The sequence below is a fragment of the Propithecus coquereli genome, unplaced genomic scaffold (genome assembly GCF_000956105.1).
Source record: "Propithecus coquereli isolate 6110/MARCELLA unplaced genomic scaffold, Pcoq_1.0 Scaffold586, whole genome shotgun sequence".
Classification (NCBI taxonomy): domain Eukaryota; kingdom Metazoa; phylum Chordata; class Mammalia; order Primates; family Indriidae; genus Propithecus; species Propithecus coquereli.
The window spans coordinates 116,738-142,510 of record NW_012151796.1 but is presented as its reverse complement, the minus strand read 5'-3'; the positions used below and the strand labels follow the sequence as shown (position 1 = coordinate 142,510).

Sequence of the window (25,773 nt, the reverse complement as noted above, 5' to 3'; positions counted from 1 at the left end):
TCTAACAGCTTTTATTACAATGGTGCAAGGTAGTACTTTATCCAACACTCACCAACAACAAACCATCATCTTCTATAAAACACTTCCAGAAAGTTCAAACAAAAAAACTAAAAGATACAGTATCTGTAATAATTCTCATACAATACTGTTTAATGTTCAAACTTCGTGTCAACTCCCATAAAGTGTAATCATTTTCTAGCAAACATGTGGCAAAAAGGTCGCTGTTTTATTCTGTTTGCCTATAAACATATCAGAACATGCCTCACAATTAAAAACTTTTTATTACAGCACTCCGTGACATCAATATCTATTCGTGCTTAGAATCAACCAGTTGTACCAAATACCATAAAATACAAAATGATAGGAAATATAAACATTGATTTGTATTTCAAGTTTATAACATTTTATTTACAAAAATAGGCTGGGAGGAAAAGGGTTTACACCCATACATTCTTTTGGGGGGGAAGGACTATTTTGCGCCATTTTCTAATTTTTTTTCTCTAACAATTTTTAAAGTCACATTTGAATTCCTTCAGAATTGTATTTGTAAACTAGAAGCTCTGAAGAGGAGGAGGGGAAATGGGGAGTAAGAAGGGGGCGCGAGGGGAGGAGGGTGGGCTTACAACAGTCGGCACGTGAATAGATGGCTTTTACTGGAAACTGCGCTGTGCCTCATGCACGGGGCGACGCAAGCACGCTGCTCGGACACCAACACCGAACGTCGTTATTTACAGGAACTGCAGTCTTCTCTGGGTTCTGAAGGGCACTTGTTCCCCAACGTGACGCTATCGAACACTGATTTCCAGGCAGACACTAAGACATGACTCCAAAGACAGGGTTATGGCGGCAGATGCTGGGGCCGTACTCCTCATAGTCCTTCTTGGTGTGACAGACCTGAAAGAACTCGGGCTGCAAGAGGCATCAGGTAGAAGGAAAAGATAAATATTTCAGAAAGAAAGTAAAATTACATAAACTACTAAGCAAAACAGAAACTCTCCTCATCTAAACCTCCATTCTCCTTCTCCAGACCACTGTTGTAAGATTTTGACCTCCATGATGTACTAAACTACTAAAGTGGGGTTTATTTCATTTTTCAAATATTTAGTTAGACTCTATTTTCTTAGGACCAACTATGTGCTGGCCCTACATTAACAGTGTGTTAGCTATAAGGAATCTGAGGGGGACAAGTAATAATTATTTGGAAAAGTAATGGGAACTCATGACGAATGCAAGATTTTTTTAGATTATTTTTGGATTTCACTTGTCCATGTTATCTGTAATCCCTAATTAGCAAGGGTACTTTCAAATTAGTTGTGCAATCTAATGATCATTAAAATACATTTTATATCTTAAAGATTTAAGTGTCTGTTTAAAGCGACACAATTAGAATACACACTACTTCACCTTCGTCGACAGTGTCTACCCAAACTCAACAGAGAACACAGAAATAAAAATACAGAACGATGTGAAAGGGACTTACAGTTGAGGCCAGCATGGAGCCGCCAAACCACACGGCATAGCGCTGCATGTGGTGCGTTATTACCTGAACCTCCACGGGCTTGGGCTGGAAAACAAGGTAACATATGTTTAGTCCAAGCATACAAATAAAAAAAAATTACAAATTTTATAAGATGCCTTCTCATTTTTTTCTATCTGTGCAAAGTTATGGGGTACATGAGAAATTTTTACGTGTATATAATGCGTACTGACCAAGTCAGGGTATTTAGGGCGTTTTAGTGTCATCATCCTACTGTGCTATCGAACAATGAATTCATTCCTTCTAGCTTGCTGTGTGTTTGTACCTTCAGTCTACTTCTCTCCATCCTCCTCCCACCCGCTGTGCACCCTTCCAGCCTCTGTTATCTATTGTTCCTCTCTCCACCTCCACTGTGTTCAAATTGTTTAGCTTCCACATGTAAGAGAAAACATGCTATTTGTCTTTTTGTGCCTAGTTTATTTCATATAACATATCCACCTCCAGTTCTATACATGTTGTGGCAAATGACAGGATTTCATTCTTTTTTATGGCTAACTAGTACCCCATTAGGTACGTATACCACCTTTTATCCATTCATCTGCTAATGGACACTTCAGTTGATTCTGTATCTTTGCTATTGTGAACAGTGCTGCAATAAACATGTGAGAGCAGGTATCCCTTTGATATACTGATTTCTTTTTCTTTGAGTAGATATCCAGTAGTGGGACTTCTGGATCGAAAGGTAATTCCATTTTTAGTTTTTTGAGAAATCTCCATACTGTTTTCCATAGTGGCTGTGCTAATTTACATTCCCACCAACAATGTATAAGAAGTTCCCTCTTCTCTGCATCCCTGCTAACATCTGTTATTTTTCTGTCTTTTTAATAATAGCCATTCTGACTAGGGTTACACAATATCTCACTGTGGTTTTGATTGCATTTGGGACTAACTATCCCAAAATACTAAAAGAAACTGCACTTTTCCAACAGTTGACTCCACTTGGACTCTCTTCCTTGCTCCTACTTCCTCTATCAAAGCCCACTCTTGGTTAAAAGCCCAAATAAAATCACCAGCTGGTTAGGAATTACTATCTTGGAGGAACACATTGTAACTCCCTGCTAATATTAGTAATTTTAGTTTAATGAGAACATTTCCAAAGGGCATTAAGATCCTCACCATAAATTAATCCCATCTCCTTGGGACACTGGTCATTACACTACATGCCTGATCTCTTACAACACAAAAGAAAATTACAAGCCAACGTGGATCAGTGAGGGTATAAAATTGTTGTTGCTGCCTCACTAGGTATATCAGTCTTAACCACATGCTTGGAATGAGTTCGGGCAACAAACCTCTGTTATAATTTCACAGTGTGGCTAAGAAAATGATTCAAATTATTTTTATTTCATGCTATCCAAACAAGCTCCTTTAGCTCTGTGTTAAAAAGAGGGAGCCAAGTCAATGCCAGCACAGAAACCCGCTGCATCAGCAGGGAGGGGCCCCTGTCTCCTACCTTTATTCTCCCGCCGCTGAGCTCCTCACTGAGTTTTAATCTGGCATCCACCACTCTTTTCAAATCTCTCTGCAGTCGACGTCCAAAATCCCTGAACATTGTGGAGCCCCCTGAAAGAACGACATTCTACAAGACACAAAGCAGAGGGGTGCCTTGGATGAAATCACCACCCACAATGTTCTAGTAATTGCCCAACCACCTAATTCCCACACGTCCCATCGCTTATGTGAATGACACACTGGCCCTATATGAAAAGATAAAGTAACTGACGAAAAGTTAGTTAGCACAAAAGTGTAGATTGTATTTTTTTCCTGTGACAGGAAAAAAACAGCTCTTTCTCCTGTTCTGGTCACAGCTGATCCCGCAGTGCCCAGAACCATGACTGGCAGATGGCAGGTCCCCCACAAATACTGCCCAGTGAATAAATGAACGAATGGCGCTTGCAGGGCTGGTGCAGACACCCTGCTCGCGCTGCCTCCGTGCCGTAGCACCGTCTGCTACCCGGCCAAAGCCGGGATCCTCACACTTCCACCCTGGCTCCTCCATAAACCAACTTCGGCTGAAGGGGGACTGTCTCTCCCTGTTCTTTTCATAATACATAATCTCTGTTAGAGTCTTATAATAAAAACCTGAAACCCAAAATGCACTAATCTGCCAAAAGTCAAACCAAATCTGATTACTGATTTACAAAATCACAAAACAGAATTTCTCCCTTCCCCCTCAACTGAATCAATTCAGTAAGAAAAATGTATTTCATACAACTACTCTATTGGACTGAAATACAACTGTAGCATTTTCTCCAAACTAAATCTAAATAGATCGTCTGTCATTTCAAACTCCCAGTGTTTGCTCACATTCCACCTCACCTTATTCACTAGATATTTTCTTTCTGTGTGTCTTGTTTTTTAATTTGTAAGGGCTTATTCACCACTTAATTTGTCATCAGTATTAACACTAGTGACAACATGCTCAGCATGTGCCAGTTACTAGGCTATGGTGCTCACTGTCCCACTTGAGCCTCACGGCACTTGGAAGTCGGTATCATTGCCTCATTTTCAGATTAAAGTGCCAACGGTCAGAAGTTAAGTAACTAGCCCAAAGCCACACAGCTAGTACGCTGCAGACCTGCCTGACTTCAGAGCCCATGCTCAGGGCCACGGGATTAAGAGAATCTGATAAAAGAATAATATTTACTTAGTACTTAATATTAATCGCTTAATATTAGTAATAACAATATTTACTTAGTAAATACAGGCACATATCATTTTGTTGTACTTTTGCTTCACAGGTACTGTGTTTTTTATAAATTGAGGCCAAGAGTGCTGGCTCATGTCTGTAATCCCAGCACTTTGGGAGGCTGAAGTGTGATGGGATTAAGACCACTGGGACTGAGGGATGCTATGTCTGAGGCTATGAGAGGGTAGGAGGTGAAGGAATTGCCTGAGCAGAAGCCTGAAATTAGGGCAGATGTTAACTGCCTAGTTGGGGGACATATCTCAGCGATCTGGGAGTACAGCAAAGCACGCTCCCACCTCAGAGCCTAAGGGGTCTCGTGCATGAAAAGCCGCGGGCGGCCTGACATGAAAACTTCTCATGACTGTAGAGGTAGACTGCCATATGTCAGCCCGGGAGAAGGGTCTCAGGGCTTCCATTGTTTGAACACTGGGCCAAGCTCCTTCTCTCCCCTTTCTCTCAACAATGCCTCAGTTAATATAAAACCAGTCTCCCAGTGGAAAGCATGTAGTTTCTTTGTTCCCTGATCCAATGGGTCACAGCTACTGAAGTTAGAGATTGATATCCATATACACAGCTTGAGCTTGGGGTAAAATTAGTTAGTTTACCTTGATCAAAAGGATTGTACCTACTGAAGAATTATGTGTTTTTCACTTCTAGAAAGGAGAAGGAAATTAGCTAGTATACCTTGTGATTTTGGGGGGAGCCCCGAAACCTTCGATCGTTGTATCCCGTGATTTTTTCACATGAGATCATTGTATTTTGCAGCATGGCAATGAGAATAAAAAGCAAGTGCTGGGTTTCAGTTGCCACCACCTTGGCACCGGAATGCTGGTGGTCCCCTGATTTCCCCACACTCTTAAATATTATTTCTGTGTCTGTGTCTTTGTTTCATTCATCTCTTGCAACACATTCTGCCAGGGGACCCTATCTTTACTGGGGACGTCACAAACCCCCAACAGAAGTGGGAGGATTGCTTGAGGCTAAGAGTTCAGGACCAGCCTGAGCAACACAGCAAGAACCTGTCTCTACAAAAAATAAAATAAAAAATTAGCCGGGCATGGTGGTGTGCATCCGCAGTCCTTGCAGTCCCAGCTGCTTGGGAGGCAGAGGCAGGACGATCACTTGAGCCCAGGAGTTCGAGGCTGCAGTGAACTATGATCATGCCATTGCACTCCAGTCTGGGTAACAAACTGAGACCCTTTTATTTAAAAAAAAAAAAAAAAATTATTAACAAATAATTTTAAAACGTAAAAAATAAAGTTGAAAGTTTGTGGCAACCCTGTGTCAAGTACTGGCACCATTTTTCCAATAGTATGTGCTTTGTGTCAATATTTTTTAGCAATAATGTATTTTTTATTTAAGGCATATACATTGGGGTTTTTTTAGACATAATGCTATTACACACTCAACAAACTATAATATAGCATAAATATAACTTTTATATGTACTGGGAAACCAAAAAATTTGTGTGACTTTACTGCAATATTCACTTTATTGGGATGGTCTGGAACCCAACCCTCAATATCTCCTGTTATGCCTGTAATAGTATTTACCACATATCAAGCACTATGCTTTCTCCTTCGTGCAGATTATCTCGCAATTCTCTAAGACAGTTACAGTTATTACGCCCATCTCGCACCTGGGAAAGTAGAGGCTCCAGGAGGCTCAGACGCTAGCGCATCAGCACGGAGCTTGTAAGCGGCTGCGTCTGTATGAAACCCAGAGCGTGGGCTCTGGAGCCTACGCTCTTACCCATGAGGATGTGAAACAAAACTTCTCAAAACACTTTTAACGAAAGCTAAAATTCAATGTGATTCATTCTAAAAACAGTTAAATTTAGAAAACAAAGTGATTTCTTAGCACATAAAATGTGAACAAACAGTAAACTTTATGGTTTGTAGTTCTAGCCACCAGTAATCTTCTGGAAAGACATTTTCCTGATACCCAGTTATTCCCTTCCCGAAGTCCACTTAAAATTTTGATTGGATCCAAATGTATTCAAAGACTTGTCGAGCGAGGTAATAAGCATTTTAGACAGAAAGTATCTGCTTCACTCGAGCCAGCAAATTCTCAGACCAGAATCATTCAACTTCAAAAGCATCATTAATTACAGACTCTTGTGTATGTCAGATTATGCCAGAGAAACATATATATCCTGGTAAAGAAATAAATCTTGACCTAAACTAGAAAAATACCAAAAACCTAAATGTAGGAAAAGAGTTGGTATTGAAATAGACACAGCATGGAGCATCAGACATCACTAAAAATAATGTTTTTGAAGAATTACTTAGGTGTTCACAACATAATGCTAAGTTAATGCTTAATACACAGTGTACGAAACATAAATATAACACGATATAGCTCTACCTATTGTTATTTCATGAAAATAGAAGGAAAAGACAGTCAAAGTGATAACTGATAAACACTGATTACAGAGGAATAACTTCTGCTTTCTTTCTTGAAGTTTTTGGTACTTTTCAAATTTTCTAAATTGAACGTATATTTTAAATTACAAATAATAACCTTCGCTCATCTGTAGAATCTAAGTTTTCTACATCGAAATTGCGTCTTTACAGTGCAGTCCTCTGACCATTCCTCTCCCTGCTAAATGGCTGAGTCCTTGTTTGTACTTTTCACATGGTGTGAAGGCATTATTTGTTTATTACGTTCACTACATTTTGGGGGTTTTTTGTTGTTGAGACAGGGTCTTGCTCTGTTGCCCAGGCCAGAGAACAGTGGCATCATCATAGCTTACTGCAGCCTCTAACTCCTGGGCTCAAGTGATCCTCCTGCCTCGGCCTCACAAGTAGCTGACACTACAGGTACGCACCACCATGCCTGGCTAATTTTTCTATTTTTTTGTATAGACAGGGTCTTGCTATTACCCAGGCTGGTTTTGAACTCCTGGCCTCAAGTGATCCTCCTGCCCTGGCCTCCCAAAGTGCTAGGATTATAGGCATGAGCCACTATGCCCAGCCAGGTTCACTATGTTGACTGGATTTTTCAGTAGCCCTCAACAACAGTACCTTGTCTTGCTGTATAAATGTATATTTCATGATGTAAAATGAAAGTCTCAATTTTAAATTACCTCTGCAATTGGAAAGGTCTTGTCTTTATGCTCCCAAAAGAATGTCATAGCCATACCATTATAAACACCACATATAACCTGTTATTTTCCTGAAATTTAAATCAGAAAGATCTAAAATAAAATCTATATTAACATCAATTTTATTTCATTAATATCTAATATGGTATAAAAAATAACAAAAATTCCCATTCCTGTAATGCTAAGGGATATTTTGTGCTAGAGGTTCTTTATTCTTAACACAGCTGGACAGACACACAGTGCCACCTATCGACCATCCTGCATAACCGCAGAAGCAACGTAAAAGAACTGCTCACAGAGACATCGCCCCTTCCTCTCCTCTGTTCAGATGCCCAGCATCACTACAGGTTAAGATCACAACTCTGTTAGAAGCCCTGCTATTCCTATATTGTGTTCTTGAAAGGTTTTCCTTCCTTAGGGTACTAGAGTTTTCTGCTGTCAAACTGAACCCAGTGATTGCAATCCCAGCAAAGTCTGAACAAACCTATGTCTAAAATATGGGCTGTATGATACCCAACAGAATCCCAGAGGAAATCCAAGCAAATCTCTAAATAGCTGCCTGACTGTAGGGGATGCAACGTCTAATGGCCAACTTCTCACCAGCATTCTCCACGTCTCCTCCCTCGTGGTACCTCCTTTTTCCTTCAACTGCTGTAATCTGGCCTCTGCCCAGCTCCTCTCACAAGGCTACTCCCCTCCTCGTGGTGAATCCAACGGCTACTTCTCAACCCTCATCTGTGTGACCTCTCAGTGTCACTTGACAGGGCCAATGACAGCTGTCTTCCCTTGGCTTCCAGAGTTTTCTCTCTCTTCTCTCTTAGACCACTCCTTCTTGGCTTCTGTAACGGCTAATTTTAGGTGTCAATTTGGCCAGGATATAGCACCCGGTGATTTCAGCAAACACTAAGCTAGGTGTTGCCGTCAGGGTATTTGGTGGATATGGTTGACATAAGTAAAGGTCACCCTCCATACATGGGTGGGCCTCATCCAATCAGATGAGGCTTTAAGAATAAAAACTGAGGTTTCCCAGAGGAGGAATTCTGCCTCAAGACTGCAGTGTCAGCTCCTGCCTGAGTCTCCAGCCTGCTCTACAAATTTTGGACTTACCAGCCTGAAAGTAAGTCAATTCCTTAGAATACATCTTACAGACACAGACATACAGAGGCAGATGTAGAGCTAGAGATAGACACGGAGATACCCTATTGTTCTGTTCCTCTGAAGAACCCCATGACTGACACAATCTCTTTGGTCTCTTCCCTGCCTGTCCTTTAAAAACTGACCTTCCTGTGGGTTCTGCCTAAGGCCATCTTGTCTTCTCACCAGCTAATCCTCCATGGTCAGATCCATCTGCAGACCTTTTATTTCTGTCTGCACACTGACGTCTTTGAATCTCTTCATCTAGCTCAGATCTTCCTCCTAAGCTTCTGACCTATGTACACAACTCAACAGCTCCCCACACTAGAACTCACCTCCTGCCTCCTCAAATGGGCTCGCCTGCTCCTGTATCTGCTATCTTAGTAAATGACATCCCCATCCTCCTAGATGTGTAAGCAAGAAACCTGAACACTTTCCTCCTGCCTTCTCAAAAGCTTATCTATACTCCAGAGCTGCAATCCCCAGCCCCTGGGCCGCGGACAGGTAAGGGTCCTTGGCTGTCAGAGACTGCGCCGCAGAGCTTTCTCCCCCACCACCCTCCATCCACGGAAGAATTGTCTTCCATGAAACTTGGGGTGGGGGGGCTGCACAGCAGGAGGCGAGCGGCAAGGCAGTATTTACAGCTGCCCCCCATCCCTCAAGCACATCACCACCTGAGCCCCGCCCACCCTCCCCACACTGGTCTGTGGAAAAATTGTCTTCCGTGGAACCCATCCCTGGTGCCAAAAAGGTTAGGGACCACTGCGAGCCTCTCTTATCTCTGTCCATACATTGTCCTTCATCTGCCTCCTGCTGACACTTCCCAACCTGGGCGCTGTCTTGCCACGCCCCCAGTACCGAAGCGGCCTTCTGATTGGCCTTCCTGGCTCTAAACTTTCCACCTTCAAGCCACGTACTTTGGTGCAATCCAAGCACTTTTCTAAAACCTAGGTCAGGTCACACCACATGCCTGCATAAAATCCTCAATGCCCTCGGGATAAAATCAAACTCTGTGCAAGGCCCCTCCAGGTGGGTATTGTCCCGTCTCTCCTCGGAACCCAGTTAGCACACGGTGGCTCATGTACACTCTCCCGTAGGCCCTGTGTAATCTGGCCCCACGTACATCCCAGGCTTCGAGCTTACCAACCCTATGTTCAAACTTTAGGTCCAGGGGTGCTCAGTTCCTTTCAGACCCACAAACACCCTCCACTCTCCCTGCACCCCAGCCCTGAAAACAGATTATTTCCACTGCCCTTCTCCCCGCCCCCCACCCGCCATGCTGCATTTCCTACTCTGACCAGGACGTCACAACAGCTTTCAGGGCTCATATCTAAGCTGTCCCACTGGGTAGCCATTAGCCACATACAGCTATTTAAATTGGCGTCAATTACAATTAAATAAAATTTTAAATGCTCTTCCTCAGTTGTACTAGTCAGGGCTCAGTACACATGCGGCTGGGGGTGACACAGATGCAGACACCCCAGCACGGCAGACCACCAGTTGGGAGAGCACTGACCCTGGGACCCCTGACACACGTTAGTTCCTCAGTGTCTACGGAGGCCTGGCACAGCGTTGTCAAAGCAGCGGAACATCGGCAGCCACCCCTCCATCACTCTCTCACTGCAACAGGCTTCTTAAAGTTCTCCTCAACCGGGCAAGTCGACCTCCAGTTGTTAACATCAGTCTTCCCTTCCCAGTGAGACAAAAACCTTGCCATTTTGGGATGGATTAGCAGGAAGCATCAATTAAAAGTCATGGGGGGCATGAGTATGGAATTGGGCTGAAAGAGCAGAGCTCTGGAACCTTCTCTGCCCACTACCCTGACCAAACCAAGCAGCTACCATTTTATCTGTCCGCATATTAGACTTCAGGATTTCACCTGAATAAAAGATCTATTTGAAAAAGGATGAAAAAAACTAATGATATGTCTCTTTTCTGATTTTTCTCTCTCAAATATTAAAGATATTTGAACTTATTCAACATTAAGAATAAAAACTATATATAACTCATTTACTTTGCATTATGCCTCTCTGATTTAAAAGGCATTAACATAATTATAAGATATATACCCAATTCAAGCAATTTGTCACAGAAAAATCAATTCTTGTACCATATCAAGATGTACTCACAACTGCTTCACAAACACAGTGAATAGGAATTTTTAAAAACTCCCAACCCAATGCCAAGGCAGGTGGTAAAGATATTTTCTTCTGGCCTCGTCCTCTCTCCTGGACTGGTTTCCTGCTACTTTCCGGCCAGAATGTCTCAAAAGCGTCCCTGCTCTCCCCTCTGTGCTCACTGTTCTTCCTCCCACCTCCCCCGCCTCCACGGGCCAAGCCCTCGGCTCACATGGCAGCTTCTCACAGCCTGTCCTGATCCCCTCTAATTAAATGCAATCTGCCCCTTCTCTCAATTACCATAATTTGCATGATTCGCTTTAATGACATTTAGCTTGTAGTGGTTCCTATTAGAGTTATTTTGCTATTTTTAGCTTTTTTTTTTATAAGCTCTTGAAGACAAGAACCGTATCTCATACATACTTAAATCCTCTAATTTAACAACAATAGTGCCTTGTACCTAGTAGCACTCAAGATACCTCATGAATAGCACTGAGAATTAGAGAGACATCCAGTTACATTACAAAGCAACTCAAATTGGCTTCCCCCTCAAGTAAACTGTGCAAGTTACCAAACACTGGCTAATCTAAGAATTAGTTGCTGACAGTGGTTCTCCATTTACCTGCACATTACAGTCACCTGGGAAGCTCTTCAAACTCCAGGTGCCCAGGCTCCACCCAGCCCAAGCCCAGTGACACCAGCATCTCCGCGGGTGGGTGAAGCCCACGGGCAGTGAGGCTGAAGCTTGTCCCCTGCACACCTGGCATTCTTAGAGAAAGCAGGTGTGTAAACACCCTCTTATCTACAAATCAGAATGAAATAAAACTTAGGCAGCTGATGACTACTTTCACCTAAAAAAACTGTTTTGCTCTTTTAAGGATTCTAAATTTTTTGTCAAACTTATAGAAGCAGAGAGTAGAATGGTGGTTACCAGGCTCTGGGGGTTGGGGAGATGTTGATCAAAGGGTACAGACTTGCAGTTAGAAGATGAACAGTTCTGGAGACCTAATGCATAACATGCTGACTACAATTAATAACAGTATTATATAATGAAAATTTGCAAAGAGTATAGATCTTAAGTATTCTCACCACACACATAAAAAAGTTAACTATGTGAGGTGACGGATGTGTTCATTAGCTTGATTGTGGTAATCATTCCACAATGTGTATGTATATCAAATCATCATGTTTTATACCTTAAATATATACAACTTTTACTTGTCAATTATACCTCAATAAAGCTGGGGGGAAAAAAGATTCTAACTTTTCAAAGTCCTCTTTTATTCTCACCTTCTACTGTCTTCATGTTCGCTTCGTGTCTGTTTGCCTGAGTAACATGTTAAAGCAATGACCAGGAAGGTCTCAGATGTTTCTTTAGAGCCTAAGCACCTCCTACTTGCTTCATCGCAATAAATCCCACTAAGGTCACCATGACTGTGAATCCAGAAGATACAAAAAGCCTCGGCTCAACTGGTCTAGACAAGTGCCTTGAGGAGCAGGCATGGCAGAGGGAGAGAGACAACCGCAGCCAAACAACAGATCTTCAGAGCACCAAGGAGCTTGCTCAAAACTCCCCACTGGGTCTACGTGGATCCACTCTGGTTAATATGGCCACTGCAGCTGCCCGAACAGGGCTGTGGAACCAGACTGACAGTGCATAGGTAGCAGAGTTCAGGAAGCGGCATCTCATTCCTGGAGAGAGGGCATCTCAACTGTCCACGTAATCCATCAGGGTTCAGCAGGTGTGTTAGTTCCCCTTTTTTAATCGTGCGTTTCTCTGGGCCTGGACCCCGTTTTCTACTTCTTTCGTGGGCCACTGGCAAGAGTGGGCCTAACAGGTAGGAAGCAACATCAGTAACAGAGAAGGGATGATGGAGTAATAATGAGACCGAAGAGGAAAGATGCACTACCTGAAGCTGCTGGAATGCTTGGTTATCTAGAGAAAGACGACTGCATGTTCTACGGAAGTATTCGTAGTATGTCTTCTAACCAGCAGAGTGTTTCAAAATTATTTTTTTAAAAACCCACAAATCTATATATCTCTACATTTACTAACACAGAGGTGGAAGCAGAAGGATGCTTGCTAGGACAAGCTCGGTTCCACGCTCAGGAGGAGGAGTCATAGAGGGGAGGCCGGAACACCAGGGCGTGCACTGAGCAGAGAAGGCCCTGACAGTGTGGCCTCACTGCTCCAAGATGCTGCTTCCAGAAGGACTCTTCTTCCATGCCACACAGTGCGAGTCCATCTGGGAGAAGGGCTGACAGCTTCCCGAAACCGAGTCAGGAAGCACTGGCCCAAGAGTGTGTAATCAGATAACACCAATAAGTCCTTCATGGTTGTTCCTAAATGCAGCATTGGCTTGCTGATGAACTAACATAGGACACACCTTTACATACACAGCCTGATGACAGTCAGCAAATCATTATCAGAATGATCTGTGAAGTACTAAAATGAGGCTTTCACAAGTAATTATTCAAATATCTACAACAGACTGTCTGCCTGTTTTTGTAAATAAAGTTTTATAGGAACCCAGCCTCTCCTAGTCATTCACATACTGTCTTTGGCTGTTGGAAGAATCGAGCAAATGCAACACAGACCATATGGCCTGCAAAGCCAAAACGATTTACCATCTGGCCCTTTACAGAGAAGGCTGGCCAACTCCTGGCTAGATAGTACCATGGGGGGAAAAAAGCACTATAACAACTGTTACCTGGCAGGCTAACACACATAAAAACAAGTATTTTAAAGCCTCAATATTAAACTTCAATTTACTCATCAAGCCCCTTGCTTTGGGAAAAAGTCCCTTTCTTGGTGGCTGTAGCAGACAGAGGCAGAGGTGCCCACCAAACATTCCATCACCCTCCCCACGCTCCAGCGCCTGTGGTGAGGCTGGATACACCACGTCACCAGTGATGGCCCAGAGGGGGAGAGTTGAAGTGACCTGCCAGCTGCCTCCTCCCCTGCCACAGAGATCGAAGCGGTGACGTGTGCCAAAAGGAGCAGCCGGAGACGTGACAGAACCCCTTGCCAACCATAACGGATATGTACATGAGCAAAAAAATAAACCTTTGCTACTCAACACTGAGATTTCAGGGTTAACTTTCCCATAATATGCTCTGGTCTCCTCTGCCTGTGTCTTAGGAAGGTGGCAGAAGGAGCAGTCTTGGTTGTCTCCCCTTCCCCTACAGGGAGCAGAGCTTGGCTGCATGACAATGGAGAAAACCTCGCAGCTCCGCCCTGTTCATCCTCCCACTTCTCACCCTGCTTGAATTCTAAATCACTTGCAAGGCTGCAGTAACACCAGAGCGGTCCCACACAAAACCACTAACACGGCTGATGGAGCGCGAGATTTATTCAGCACAAACCTAATAGCCCGGGCCAAGCTAAAACCCTCCCAAAAGCCACAGAAAAGAAACTGATTATCCTAATGGTGAAGTGGTCAGGGACAGGGTTTCCCTCTTTGGAGACTCATATTCCCTACACATTTTACAAAATTTTTAGTGTGATAACGTGAAAAATGCATGAGTTTTCAAAGAAGCGAAAATGGGCTCCAAGTCCAGCCCTGCCACTTAGCAACCATGTGGTCTTACCTACACTTTACTCCCTGAAAACGCAGTTTTCTGATCTGTAAAGAAGGAAAGTATCAACCTCCACAGATGGGTATAAGGATTCAAATACACGGGGTTTTTAAGCACCAATCCCACAGTCCCCGCACACAGAAGCCTCACTGAACACAGAACAGCACTGACCAGAACGTGGCCTCGCAGGGTCTGTCTCAGTTTCATCTGTGAAATGGGAACAGAAACAGTAGCTACACACAGGGTCACTGTGAGCAAAATGCTAAATCCAGGTCTTGACACACAAATACTAAATAAACTGTAGTTTTTTATTATAATAAATGATTTTTGAAAGTCTTTGATTAATGATTTCAAGTAAAATTTGTTTCGATGGAAGAACTTCAAGGTTGTTTCTGAACAATAATAAAGAGGTACCTAAAGAACAATGAGCCACAAAAAAATCAAATCTGAAATTTCCTACCATTTAAATTACATTTATAAGTTTAATCATTTTTTCCTCTCCGTGTAGAGAGTTGATACAAACTGAGGCTTCAAAAAAGTGTATCAGGAAATGCAAATAATTGGGTTAAATACTCTTGTATTTGTTAAGCTACCTTTCGTGATCCTCACCCAAACAGAATCCCTTCCAAGACCAAGTTTTCATTTTGGCTTCTTCATCCCATCATCCTGACCCTATCTACTATGGATTCTGTCCTCACTTCCTTTAGCTAAATGATCCATAGGAAACTTCTGACTCACGACTCTATCAATGCCCAAGATAATCACTCTAACCATAGGAGAGTCAGTGGCCAACACCCCTTTTCCACTTTTTAGTGTATATTCACTCTAAGAATGACTCTGAAGGGATATTTTTAACTAACTCACATCACCTAATGACACGAGGCAACACCAGTAGTGCCTGACCACTTTGCAGCTGTCTATGATATACCCTAGCATGTCTAGTTAGGGTGACTAGGAGAAGAGCCCTAGAATCATGACAGGACAGTAAGCAGGGATTATCTATGTATACCTTTGAGGTGGCCACAGGACAGTCAACTGAAAACGTCTAGAAAGTAGATGGAAATTTGAGGCCAATCTCTAGAGAGCGGTGAGCAGGGAGATACACTCAGGAAGAAGTAACCTTATCTTAGCCTCCTCTGCATAAGACATTCTCATTCCCAGCCCCCAAACTCATTTTTTTCTCCTCCTTTATAAGCTATATCCCCCTCCCAACTTTCAATCCTTCTTCTAATGACTCTTTTCCAGGTTTAGATAACAAACCCCAGACACAGCCACAGCCACATATAATGAACCACACCCCTACAGCCAACACGATGCATTGCATGTGACTCAAATGTTCCTACAGCGGTCACATACTGTCCTCGTGTACTTGTCTTGTCTCACTAGTTTATGAAGCTTCCCTGAGTTCAGCGTTAGCACATTTAACCCCGTGTTACTTAATAATTTAATAATTCCAAGACTGAAAATGGTATCACAGTGAAATTATTAGTCAGACAGAAAGAAAGGGCTCCCTACGTGGGGGTGGGGATGGGGGGCATGCAGACAAGAGGCCAGTTCTTTCAAGTGACCCTGGACAAGTAGCGAAGATAGTCTTATCTTTTCTAAGCCATACAATCATTGTGTTGGTTTATTCAATCTTATCTTTTCCAATCTATGAAGTTAAGGAATTTGTCTTATGATAGGAGATAACAGGACCAAAAAAAGTCTAAGACAAATTTGCTTCATTTCACCCAGCTGCCTCTAATTTTTGCTACCTTCTCCCATCTCTGGGGCTCAGTGTCTCCATCCGTTGAATAAGGGGCTCAATCTACATGATCTCCAAAGCCATTTCTACTGCAAAAATAGAGATAAGTGAACTAAACTGTCAAATGAGAAAACTCTCACCCCATCATAAGCAATCTGTAACTGCTGGCAGAGTTTCATTTCCCTTATGATGAAATTAAGACCAAACAGCCAGGCACACTGGCTCATGCCTATAATGTTAGTACTTTGGGAGGCCAAGACAGGAGGATTGCTTGAAGCCAGGAGTTTAAGACCAGCCTGGTCAACATAGTGAGATCCCTATCTCTACAAAAAATAAGAAATATTAGCCAGGCATGGTGGCGCACATTTGTAGGCCCTGCTACTCAGGAGGCTGAGGCAGGAGGATCCCTTGAGCCCAGGAGTTTGAGGACGCAGTGAGCTATGATTGTACCACTGCACTGCAGCCTGGGCAACAGAGTGAGACCCTGTCTCAAAAAAAAAAAAAAAAAAGAAAGAAATTAAGACTAAACAGTGTACACCTGTTGCTTGTCTTCACTGACGAGAAGACACATCTAATATTAGGTGGGATTTAAGAAGTGGGAAGGATAAGACACTGTTTCACTTAAATTTCATACTACAGTCTGTCTTTAGTTTCCATTCTTGTACTTTTTATTAGAGGAGAGAGCTTTAATTAAAGATATGCAACAGGCTGGTCCGAAGGTAGTGAGTTATCTCACTTGATTGTTCACAGTCAGTTACAGATTGAACTCCTTGTTCTACTACTTAACCCCCCTCCTCACTACTGCACTTGACTAGTCTTAAAAAAAAAATTTAAAAAAAAAGATATGCAACAAATAAAAATAAAATAACTTGTTTTCAATCAATTTATTATAAAACTAATATTCTTTAACTATGAAATTTCAAACAATTTTTTTTTTTAATTTTTTTTTTTTTTAGACACAGGGTCTTGTTCTTTTGTCCAGGCTAGAGTACAGTGGCCCAGTCATAGCTCATTGTAACCTGGATCTCCTAGGCTCAAGTGATCCTCCCACCTCAGCCTCCTGAGTAGCTGGATTACAGGCATTCACCACCACACACAGCTAATTTTTTTTTTTTAGTTTTTGCAGAGACAGGGTCTCACTATGTTGCTGGTCTTGAACTCCTGGTCTCAAACAATCCTCCTGCCTCAGCCTCCCAAAGTGCTAGGATTACGGGTGTGGGTTGCTGCACATGACCCTCAGACAATTTTAAAACACAAAATGGAGAAAGTAAAAGTTATCCATCATCCTATCCCCAAAGATACTTTATTTACTTTAAGAGTTTAGTATATGTTATTCAAAAAATATGCAAATAATTTTATATAAAATGAAATGTTATATGTAAATTTTACAAGTTGCTTTTTTCACTTCACAATATGTACTATCGATATCTTTTCATTTGAATTAACATTGATTTACCTTGTTCTTTTTAAAGGCTATATAGTATTCCACCATACAGATGTTTATTGAGTCCTCTTCATTGAGCCTGATTCCTCTTTAAAATTTAGCTACCTAAGTTTGAATAAGGTAAGATAAAGTCACGAGGCTGAGAGCTGACAGCATGACTCACTCAATCAAAGGTTAATCAAAGATGAAGGAAGACTAACTAAACATCACTTTAGGCTCTCAGTATTTGGCTATAAGCAGTATTTCTTTTTATTCAGTAGTTACATGGACCAGATTTTTCTCATTCCAAGTTTCAAAATGCCAAGTAATCAAATAATTTTGAGATTAAAATTACATGTGCATATTCTATTTGATTGTTCCATTTAGGCTATAATTCCTATCTGACAATAAACATCATATCAACACTGAACCTAAGTATGCCTGAAACAAGACCAACAGAATTCACAGAAAGCTTGAAGGGGCATCACTTTTATCTTTCAATCAATACACATGGTAAAATTGTCCAACTTAAAATACAGCTTGCCAGATAAGAATAAAAGATATTTACAATATTTAAATGAAAAACTTCTAGTTAACTGAGTCATATTTCCAAACATTTAAGTCATCACCTCTCCCAGTAAAATATTTTACTATTATACTGCCTTTAACAAATTCTATGAAACAGGAAGTGAAATAAGAATGTCTGCATATTGATATTAATAACCTATTCTAAGAATTATGGGCCTTTAATTTTGGAATGAAATCAAAGTACCTTACCCAAGCAGCTTATACCTTATACAGCGGACGACGCACATCGATGGGACAATTCTGTATTACTTCATCAACAACATCTGAGATAGATTCCATAAAGTCCGGGTTGGCAAACTGAATTGTATATAAATATAAAAGAAACATTACACATTTCTGTCATATAGAACAAAAGAAAAACTCTTTTTAAAAAGTAACTTTAACAAATACACAATTTACTATAACTTAAAACACTTCACATTGGACTGAAGAATGTATCAAATGAATCCGTGACTTTGTGTGCAGGGAGGAGTGAGGACGTATTTCTCAAGAGGTGAAAAGCGTGGGGTTTGATGAAGGAAAAATATTCAATAGTAACAAAGACAGACCATCCCCACATCATGAATACAATAGTGACTCATGCTAATAAGAGAAAGTAAAAAGCATGTGCACAATCTATGTAATGTGCAGTGAGAAACACACATATATATCATTTGTGAATATTAAGAAAAAATTAGCCATGTTCAACGAAAGATTAATTAAACCTGATCTAGATGATGGGGGGAGGGGTGGTTTATTTCATGGTGTGGCTTTAAAACAAAACAATCCACATGATAATATTGTTGACTAAACAGCCTTAATTTCAATTCCATAAGTTAAATAAGCTAATGTATAAATAATTCAACTCAATTACAATACATCTGAAATATATTTTAAAAATCAAGGAAAGCTTTAATGTGCAGTAATCTCAGAGGAAGAAGACTAATGTACCTACTGAATATAAACTGAATTAGGCAGGAAAATATACCAAAACACAGATAAAATGCATTATATGGAAAATTTAAAATGTTGCCTCTTAATTACTGCTCTCTACAAAAGTATTAATTCATTGTGACTACCAGTTAAAATGATAACACTTGTAATTGATAAATCTATCTAAATAATAGCAATGCTGGCCCTGGCACAGAAGCTTTACCTAACTTGCAGCAGGGAGCACAGCAGAACCAACCACCCAGGGTTGAGGCTGGGAATTAGGGAGGACAGTCACAAAAGATGGAAAGGTTATATATCGCCCCACTTTTGTGTAGAGGCGACCTACATACAGTCTTTGAGATTAACTTGTATTATTAGCATATGCCCTGCCCCACCCCTTTGAGATTACTTTCAATTCTGTTATCTTCCATTGTTCCTAAAACTTCTTCCTAACCACTGTGGTATATAATCCATCCCTATTAAAGCAGATAACCAAGTCTATGGATAGGAGACCAACGATCAATCCGGCAGACAAATTGCACAGGGGACCATCCCAGTCCGCAGAGAGATCTCTGAAAGACGCCCATGTGCTCACTGGACCTTCACTGAGAACTGCTCTTTATGCACACTGGGTGGCAGCATCACTCCATATATGCGCACACACTTCAATGCACGCAAAAAAAGAAACCTCTTACCTCTGGGTGAAAGAATATTTCAGGTCCTAGGAACCTTTCGTAACCAACATCTATAATGAACTTCTTCTGGTTGATCGCATTGATACCCGTATACTGTTTGATCCACTTCCGGGGATCGATGTCATACTTAGCAAACTCCTTGACTATATCAGGGCAAATGTAACAGTATTTCTCCTGCATACACACACAAAGACGTCGCCAGGCATTAACAACTGCCCAGTGTCTCTGCCCTCTGACAAATAACCAGGTACCCCATGCATTAAACACACCCCCAAAATCAATATGCCCATTCCATTACGCCAGTGTGGATGTGCTATCAAGCCTCATGTTCTATTGTCTTCATATGAGACATGACTACACTTGGACTTTGGACAGGTAAGTCTGCTTTCTCTGCAATTCAGCAATCGATCTCAGCCTTGGTCTATCAAATTTTGTTGCCGTATTATCTGAAATAATGTTTACAGATGTCTATAAAGTATCGGTATCTTGTCTCCATCTGGTCTTTCTTTGTTCCTCTCAGGTTCCAAATGTGGTGCCTGCCCTGTCAGCTTGCTGTTGTCCACCTCTGAACCACAGAGGTACATCTGTGTTGTAGTCTCATCTACTGAATGTGGTACTGTCTACACCCTAGCGCCTTACTGCGATGGCTTCTCTGGGTATCAGTACGCGGCAAGCCAAGTGTAGTATCTGGACACTAAATGAGTGGTCACTATCAACCTGCTGGTCATTAACCTGGGGTGGAGTCTGACACAGCACTGTATTATAAGTAATATAAAACTGGCTCCGCTGGTTTGCCTAGAGATAGTATGCCTTGTTGATGAGGTACTCTAAGTCACTCAATCAACACATGTTTATTGTTTACGCACTTGGGATACACAAGTAAACGAAGCACAGAGATCCCTGCCAAGATTATGTTCTAGCTGACAATCAGACAATAAGCAACTATGATAAGTAAATAACATGGTATGTTATAAGGTAATAGGTACCAAGGAAAAAGAAAAAGCAAAATCAGGTAGGAGGATTGGAGTTGCCATTACGTTGCTGCTGCAAGAGAACTTGCTCATGGTTTCTACCCGGCACCAGCAAACAGCCTGGGATGTGCAAAGTGTTTCCTGAGTATCTGGTGATAATTGATGTTCTTCGGGATCTTTGTGTTGATCATCTATCCTTAGAGCTACCCTCAGCAAAGCAGCAAATGACACCTGGGTACTAGCTTCGGAGCTCAGCACGTGGCACAGCATCACCACCCAGATGGTGCTCACTACACATTCAGGAAGGAATGGCTCTCAAGGACCTCCGAAGATGTTCTTGTGATGTTAAGTTCAAAGATTCTTAGAATTCCTGAAACGTTCTAATACCATCTTAAGGGTATCTTGGATGTACTCTAGCAGAACTCTAAGACTGATAGGCAAAAATGGCTACATAACCCTGTAACATTGATGGTTAAAGATGAGAGAGTAGGGCAGGTCATACAACTTTAAATTTACCAAGACTGGAGACAAAAATATTCAGTTGTTCCCAGAGGCCTGGTCAATGTCCATCTCAACTCACTTAACTCACAGCATGAAATGCTTCCGTAAAGGTGGGTGCAGAGTAGCAGTGCTAGTCTTTTTTTTTTTTTTTTTTTTTTTTGAGACAGAGTCTTGCTCTGTTGCCCGGGCTAGAGTGGGTGCCGTGGCGTCATCCTCGCTCACAGCAACCTCAAACTCCTGGGCTCAAGCAATTCTTCTGCCTCAGCCTCCTAAGTAGCTGGGACTACAGGCACGCGCCACCATGCCCGGCTAATTTTTTCTACATATGTATTTTTAGTTGTCCAGATAATTTCTTTCTATTTTTAGTAGAGATGGGGGTCTTGCTCTTGTTCACGCTGGTCTCGAACTCCTGACCTCGAGCAATTCTCCCTCCTCGGCCTCCCAGAGTGCTAGGATTACAGGCGTGAGCCACCACACCCGGCCAGCAGTGCTGGTCCTTAAGGTTCTGGATTCATGCCGCGAGGGTGACATGTGCACATTACACACCCCTCAGGCCTCCTCATGACCACAAGAGGTCACAGCAACAACAGGAGATGGGGAACTCTAAGCCACTCCTTCCAGGATCTCCTCCCTTAAAGAAAAACTGAGGTGAGAACAGGGCCACCCCATGCAACGGGGCCAGGGAAGCTGGTTTGGAGACCACAAAAGGAGTCTCTTTCACTCCCAGGCTTCACAGCTGAGTGATACACAGGCACATTGTGAGCGTGCCCCCTCCGACCTCAGTGTCAGAACTGGAAGCAGCCAGCCAGTGAGTAAAGTAAATGCCCGGTGTGAACCCCGTCGGCTGTGCTGCTCAGGAATCCTGACTGAAAAAGGGAAGACTCACCAAAGGGACCCCTGGGCATTAGTAACAAGATATTTGATTCTGATTTACATTTTTAACAGATTTGGGGTAGCAAGCAAGCTTAGATCAAATATCCAAATATTTCTTTCAGTGAAGAAGGTCAAAGGAGAAGGGAAAACCTTGGGGAATATTTTAGTCTAAAGAAACCAGTCTCATGACACCTCTGGAAACTGCCCCCCAGAGGGAAGGGACCAACTCTGCCCAACTTCACCATTTTGGCACTAAGAGCCCCCATCCCTGGAACCTCTAGTCCCAGGTAAAGCAGGACAGGTGGAATCCCACCTGCAGAGCCTGCCCCATACTGGTGCCTCCTGTCCTAAAAATACCTCTGTTTTTACCAAGTGTCACGCAGAACTTGGGAATCCTCTCTTCGTGCTTCCTTTCCTTCAGCCAGCCTCAGTTGTGAGGTGCTCAGAAGGGAGGAAAGCCGTAAGGAGAAGGGGGTGTCAGCCTCACTCCCCTCCCCGCAATGCTCTACATTCGAAAGTGGTGTGGTGTGTGGGAAGGACATGCTCAAGCCCACCTGCCATACCCCATACTTAAACTCTCCTCAAAAAACAACATCCTTCCCTCTTCATCTATATGTCATCCTTGGATTACTAAGAATTTCTTGCATTTTGACTAAAAAAAAAAAAAAAAACAAGAATTTCTAATTTTGCAACCTAAAAAGAAAAATTCCTTTAAATAGGGCAAGTCAACAGCCATGGACAGAGTAAACTAAACTGATAGATCACAACAAGTAGACATTGTAAATAAGAACCAATAAGCCATTTGTCTTCTAATCTGATTAAATTCTAAAATTTCCTGTAACTTTTCTGGCATAGTAACTGGAATCTAGAAAATACAGGTGAATTTTGTTTAATAATTTTGGATCCCAGAATGGCATTACTCTGCTGCTGTGGTTTGCCTCCTGATTCTAAAGTGAAGCATGGAGGGAGAGGAGGAAGGAACACTAGGTGAATTGAAAGTTTCTATTAACTGGGCTCCAATTAAATGATGTATTGCATACACCGGTGCTCAACACCAGTTATCCAGCTGCTCCCATTTACAGCTGGAACCTCAACGGAGTGTCGATGTTCATAAGAGGTTAAGTTTAAGTCTTCAGCCCACTTAACTCAAGTGGCAAACAAATCAGGATCCAAGCTCACGGGAAGGGGACAGGAAGGAAGGTATGAGCAGGATGATGGCACCAAAGGCAAACATCCAGAATACCATTTCTCTTTCACCCCCAAACCGGCCAGTTACCCATCTGTTTTTACCTTAATGGCTTTTGCGGTCTCCAGTGACTGCTCAGGAGGGATTCCCACCTCCCTCTCCCTTAGCAGCTGTTGAATGAAATACGTAATATCTCTACCTGCAATCGGGATGTGTTTGATGCAGCTTCCAATTACATAACCTTCCGCCTAGGGAAGAAGAGGAGGCAGAAGCCCATGTAAGTAATTCCACAGTGAAGAGCAACCTGAACTCGAAGTTTCCTGCCTCATCCTCCCTGTCTGCCCCTTCATGGCTCCAACAAGCAACTGAATCCCCATTCTGTGCAAGCTCTGTACAGGAGGTCTTTTAAAAGGACTGCATATGCAATTCCATTAATATTTAAAATTCTAAATTATTCAAAGAACCTCAGACTCTCCCAAAGCAACCAAAATGATGTTTTCATTAGGAATGTGAAAAGAAAAACCACATAGGATAGTTCAATTCCAAACAGTAATACCGCCTATGAGAACAGTAAATCCAGTAGGGTTTTTTTCTCTAGCAAAAAAGAAAGGGTTTTATCCGTAAGTTGTAAAGCCAGCTATAAATCTGCTTATGTTTAAAAGTCAGCAATTTGGTTAAGTACACAGGACTTAGACTCTAACAACCTGGATTCAAATCCCAATTCTACATTTATTAGCTTAGTGACCGTGGACAAGTTTAACATGTTTCATTCTTGGCACCTTCATCCATAATGTGGGGCAAAAAATACCCCACAGGGATTTACAATATAGTTTCAATGAAATCTTGTAAGTCAAGCACATAGCACTGTTTTGGGCATGTACTAGGTACTTAATAAATGTCCCATTTATTGTACTAAAATTTGTATTTGTTAGGAATGATTCTTAAACACTACGTCATTTGAAGAACAGTGCTGATCAGGAGTTTGGATTCTCTCACCCCACTGCCTTCCTCAGCCAGTGAGGGCATGTCCGTGAGGTGCCAAGAAAGGAACCGATAATGACTTGTCATCTGAGGCCAAGCACCAGCAGGGCTGATGCCAGGAGTCCACATGCCCACAGCAGCAATGGGCACCAGGCTCCCTCAACCACCCTCCTGCAGACATAGGCTTGTCACAGGACTATAGGCTTGGGAGCACGTCCTGCTGATGTTCAGAGTGGACGCCTATCGCAGTATCATCAGATAAAGAGACACGCTCAGGTTTTGCGTTATAGCACATTCCAGCTCCTGTGCTACCATACCCAAGGGAGACAGAGGGCAATGGAAGCGAAATGCTGACTTATTTTACAGATATATTCATTTTAATAATTACATGCACTAGATATAGTCACCAGTTCAGTTACAAGGACAACTTACGAATTCCTCTTATGGTATTTTTCCTGATGTACCTAACTTCTAGAAGCAAAAGAAGATTTGGCCTTTCTGCAGAGTCCAAGTATTAGTATAATATTTTAAGATGGAGATAAAAGATTTGTGTAAATTATTAAAATAGTAAAGATGAACTTAAACCCATAAAAATAGTATCAGCTTTCTAACACAAACTATTCACATTATATTCTTTGCATTACATATAACATCTGCTAAAATTAACTCAATCAGTGTTAAATAAGTATCAGCTCATCACACCACTAAAACATTAAACAAGCTACATGTCCAACAACAGGAAAATGAATAAGTGAATTATGCTATGCCCACACAAAAGGCTATTATATATCTATTAAATATTTGTTCAGACTATTTATTTAACTGTAAGAGAAAAAATTAGGGTTAAATTAATATACAAAAATATAACTCTAGGATTATACAATTAGAATCCAAAACCAGACATGGGATATTCCAGTTTTGTTTAAAATGTATACATGTGTGTGTACGTACGCAAGTTTGTGTCTAAGAAAAAGAGCTTGGAAGGCTGTACAAATCAAAGTGTAATGTGGTTCTCTGGGTGAGTTTATAGGTAATTTTATTTTCTTATTCATATTTTTCTATTTTATCCACATATTCAAAAAAATATATAATTTTTATAACTGGGAGAAAAATCTGAACTAAGATACAGTTAAAAATTTTGAAAAACAACTTTCTCTATGGACCTGAACACCATGTAAAATATGTTTTCTTTCCTTTTCCTAAATCAGATATATGAAATAGGCAAAGAACCACAGGGCAGCAGCCCCAGGAGCCACAGCACCTCATCTCTGAGAAAGCCAGAGGCCTGAGCTCTCAGTAAGCACCACAATCAGGGCACTAGCTTCTCAGCAGTCCACAGAAAGGAGCAATCTGAGGCTGGCTTGAAGGGGGCTCGAGCCTAGAGCACTGCACAGGGAGAGGCACCGACTCCTCCTCCCACACAAAGGACACACTGGCAGGGGGACAAGGCGGCAGGGAATTTGGCTTTTTTCTCTCTGACTGCAGGCACATCAGTCATTAAGCCTTTCCACTGCAGTAATTTCTGACCTTTAAGGAATTAAAAGCATTAGTATATTAGTACATCATTCCTTCATCTTCTTGAAATAAAATGGTGACTATTTTTTCAATTAAAGTAAATGGTTTTTAAAAATTCTAATTTGCATTTTTAAAAGTGTATATATACACACACCCATGTATGCAGAAAACATACTTGTAACATACATAAATAACTAGTTCCAGTGGTTACTGAGGAGGGGA

The 25,773-nt window shown here is 41.8% G+C and overlaps 1 protein-coding gene across 1 annotated transcript in view; it reads right to left on the bottom strand.

Moving 5' to 3' along the window:
• Positions 1 to 398: 398 nt before the first annotated feature.
• The window catches only part of LOC105821655 (actin-related protein 3B-like), a 27,800-nt gene continuing 2,425 nt past the window's right edge, over positions 399 to 25,773 (bottom strand). Inside the window, exons 3-9 of the mRNA XM_012658412.1 lie at positions 24,918 to 24,965; positions 23,160 to 23,303; positions 19,525 to 19,698; positions 18,122 to 18,214; positions 2,991 to 3,116; positions 1,481 to 1,564; positions 399 to 909 (exon numbers count right to left, since the gene is read on the bottom strand). Of these exons, the coding sequence (XP_012513866.1) occupies positions 814 to 909; positions 1,481 to 1,564; positions 2,991 to 3,116; positions 18,122 to 18,214; positions 19,525 to 19,698; positions 23,160 to 23,303; positions 24,918 to 24,965 (765 nt within the window). The 3' untranslated portion in view covers positions 399 to 813. The remainder of the gene's footprint in view (positions 910 to 1,480; positions 1,565 to 2,990; positions 3,117 to 18,121; positions 18,215 to 19,524; positions 19,699 to 23,159; positions 23,304 to 24,917; positions 24,966 to 25,773) is intronic.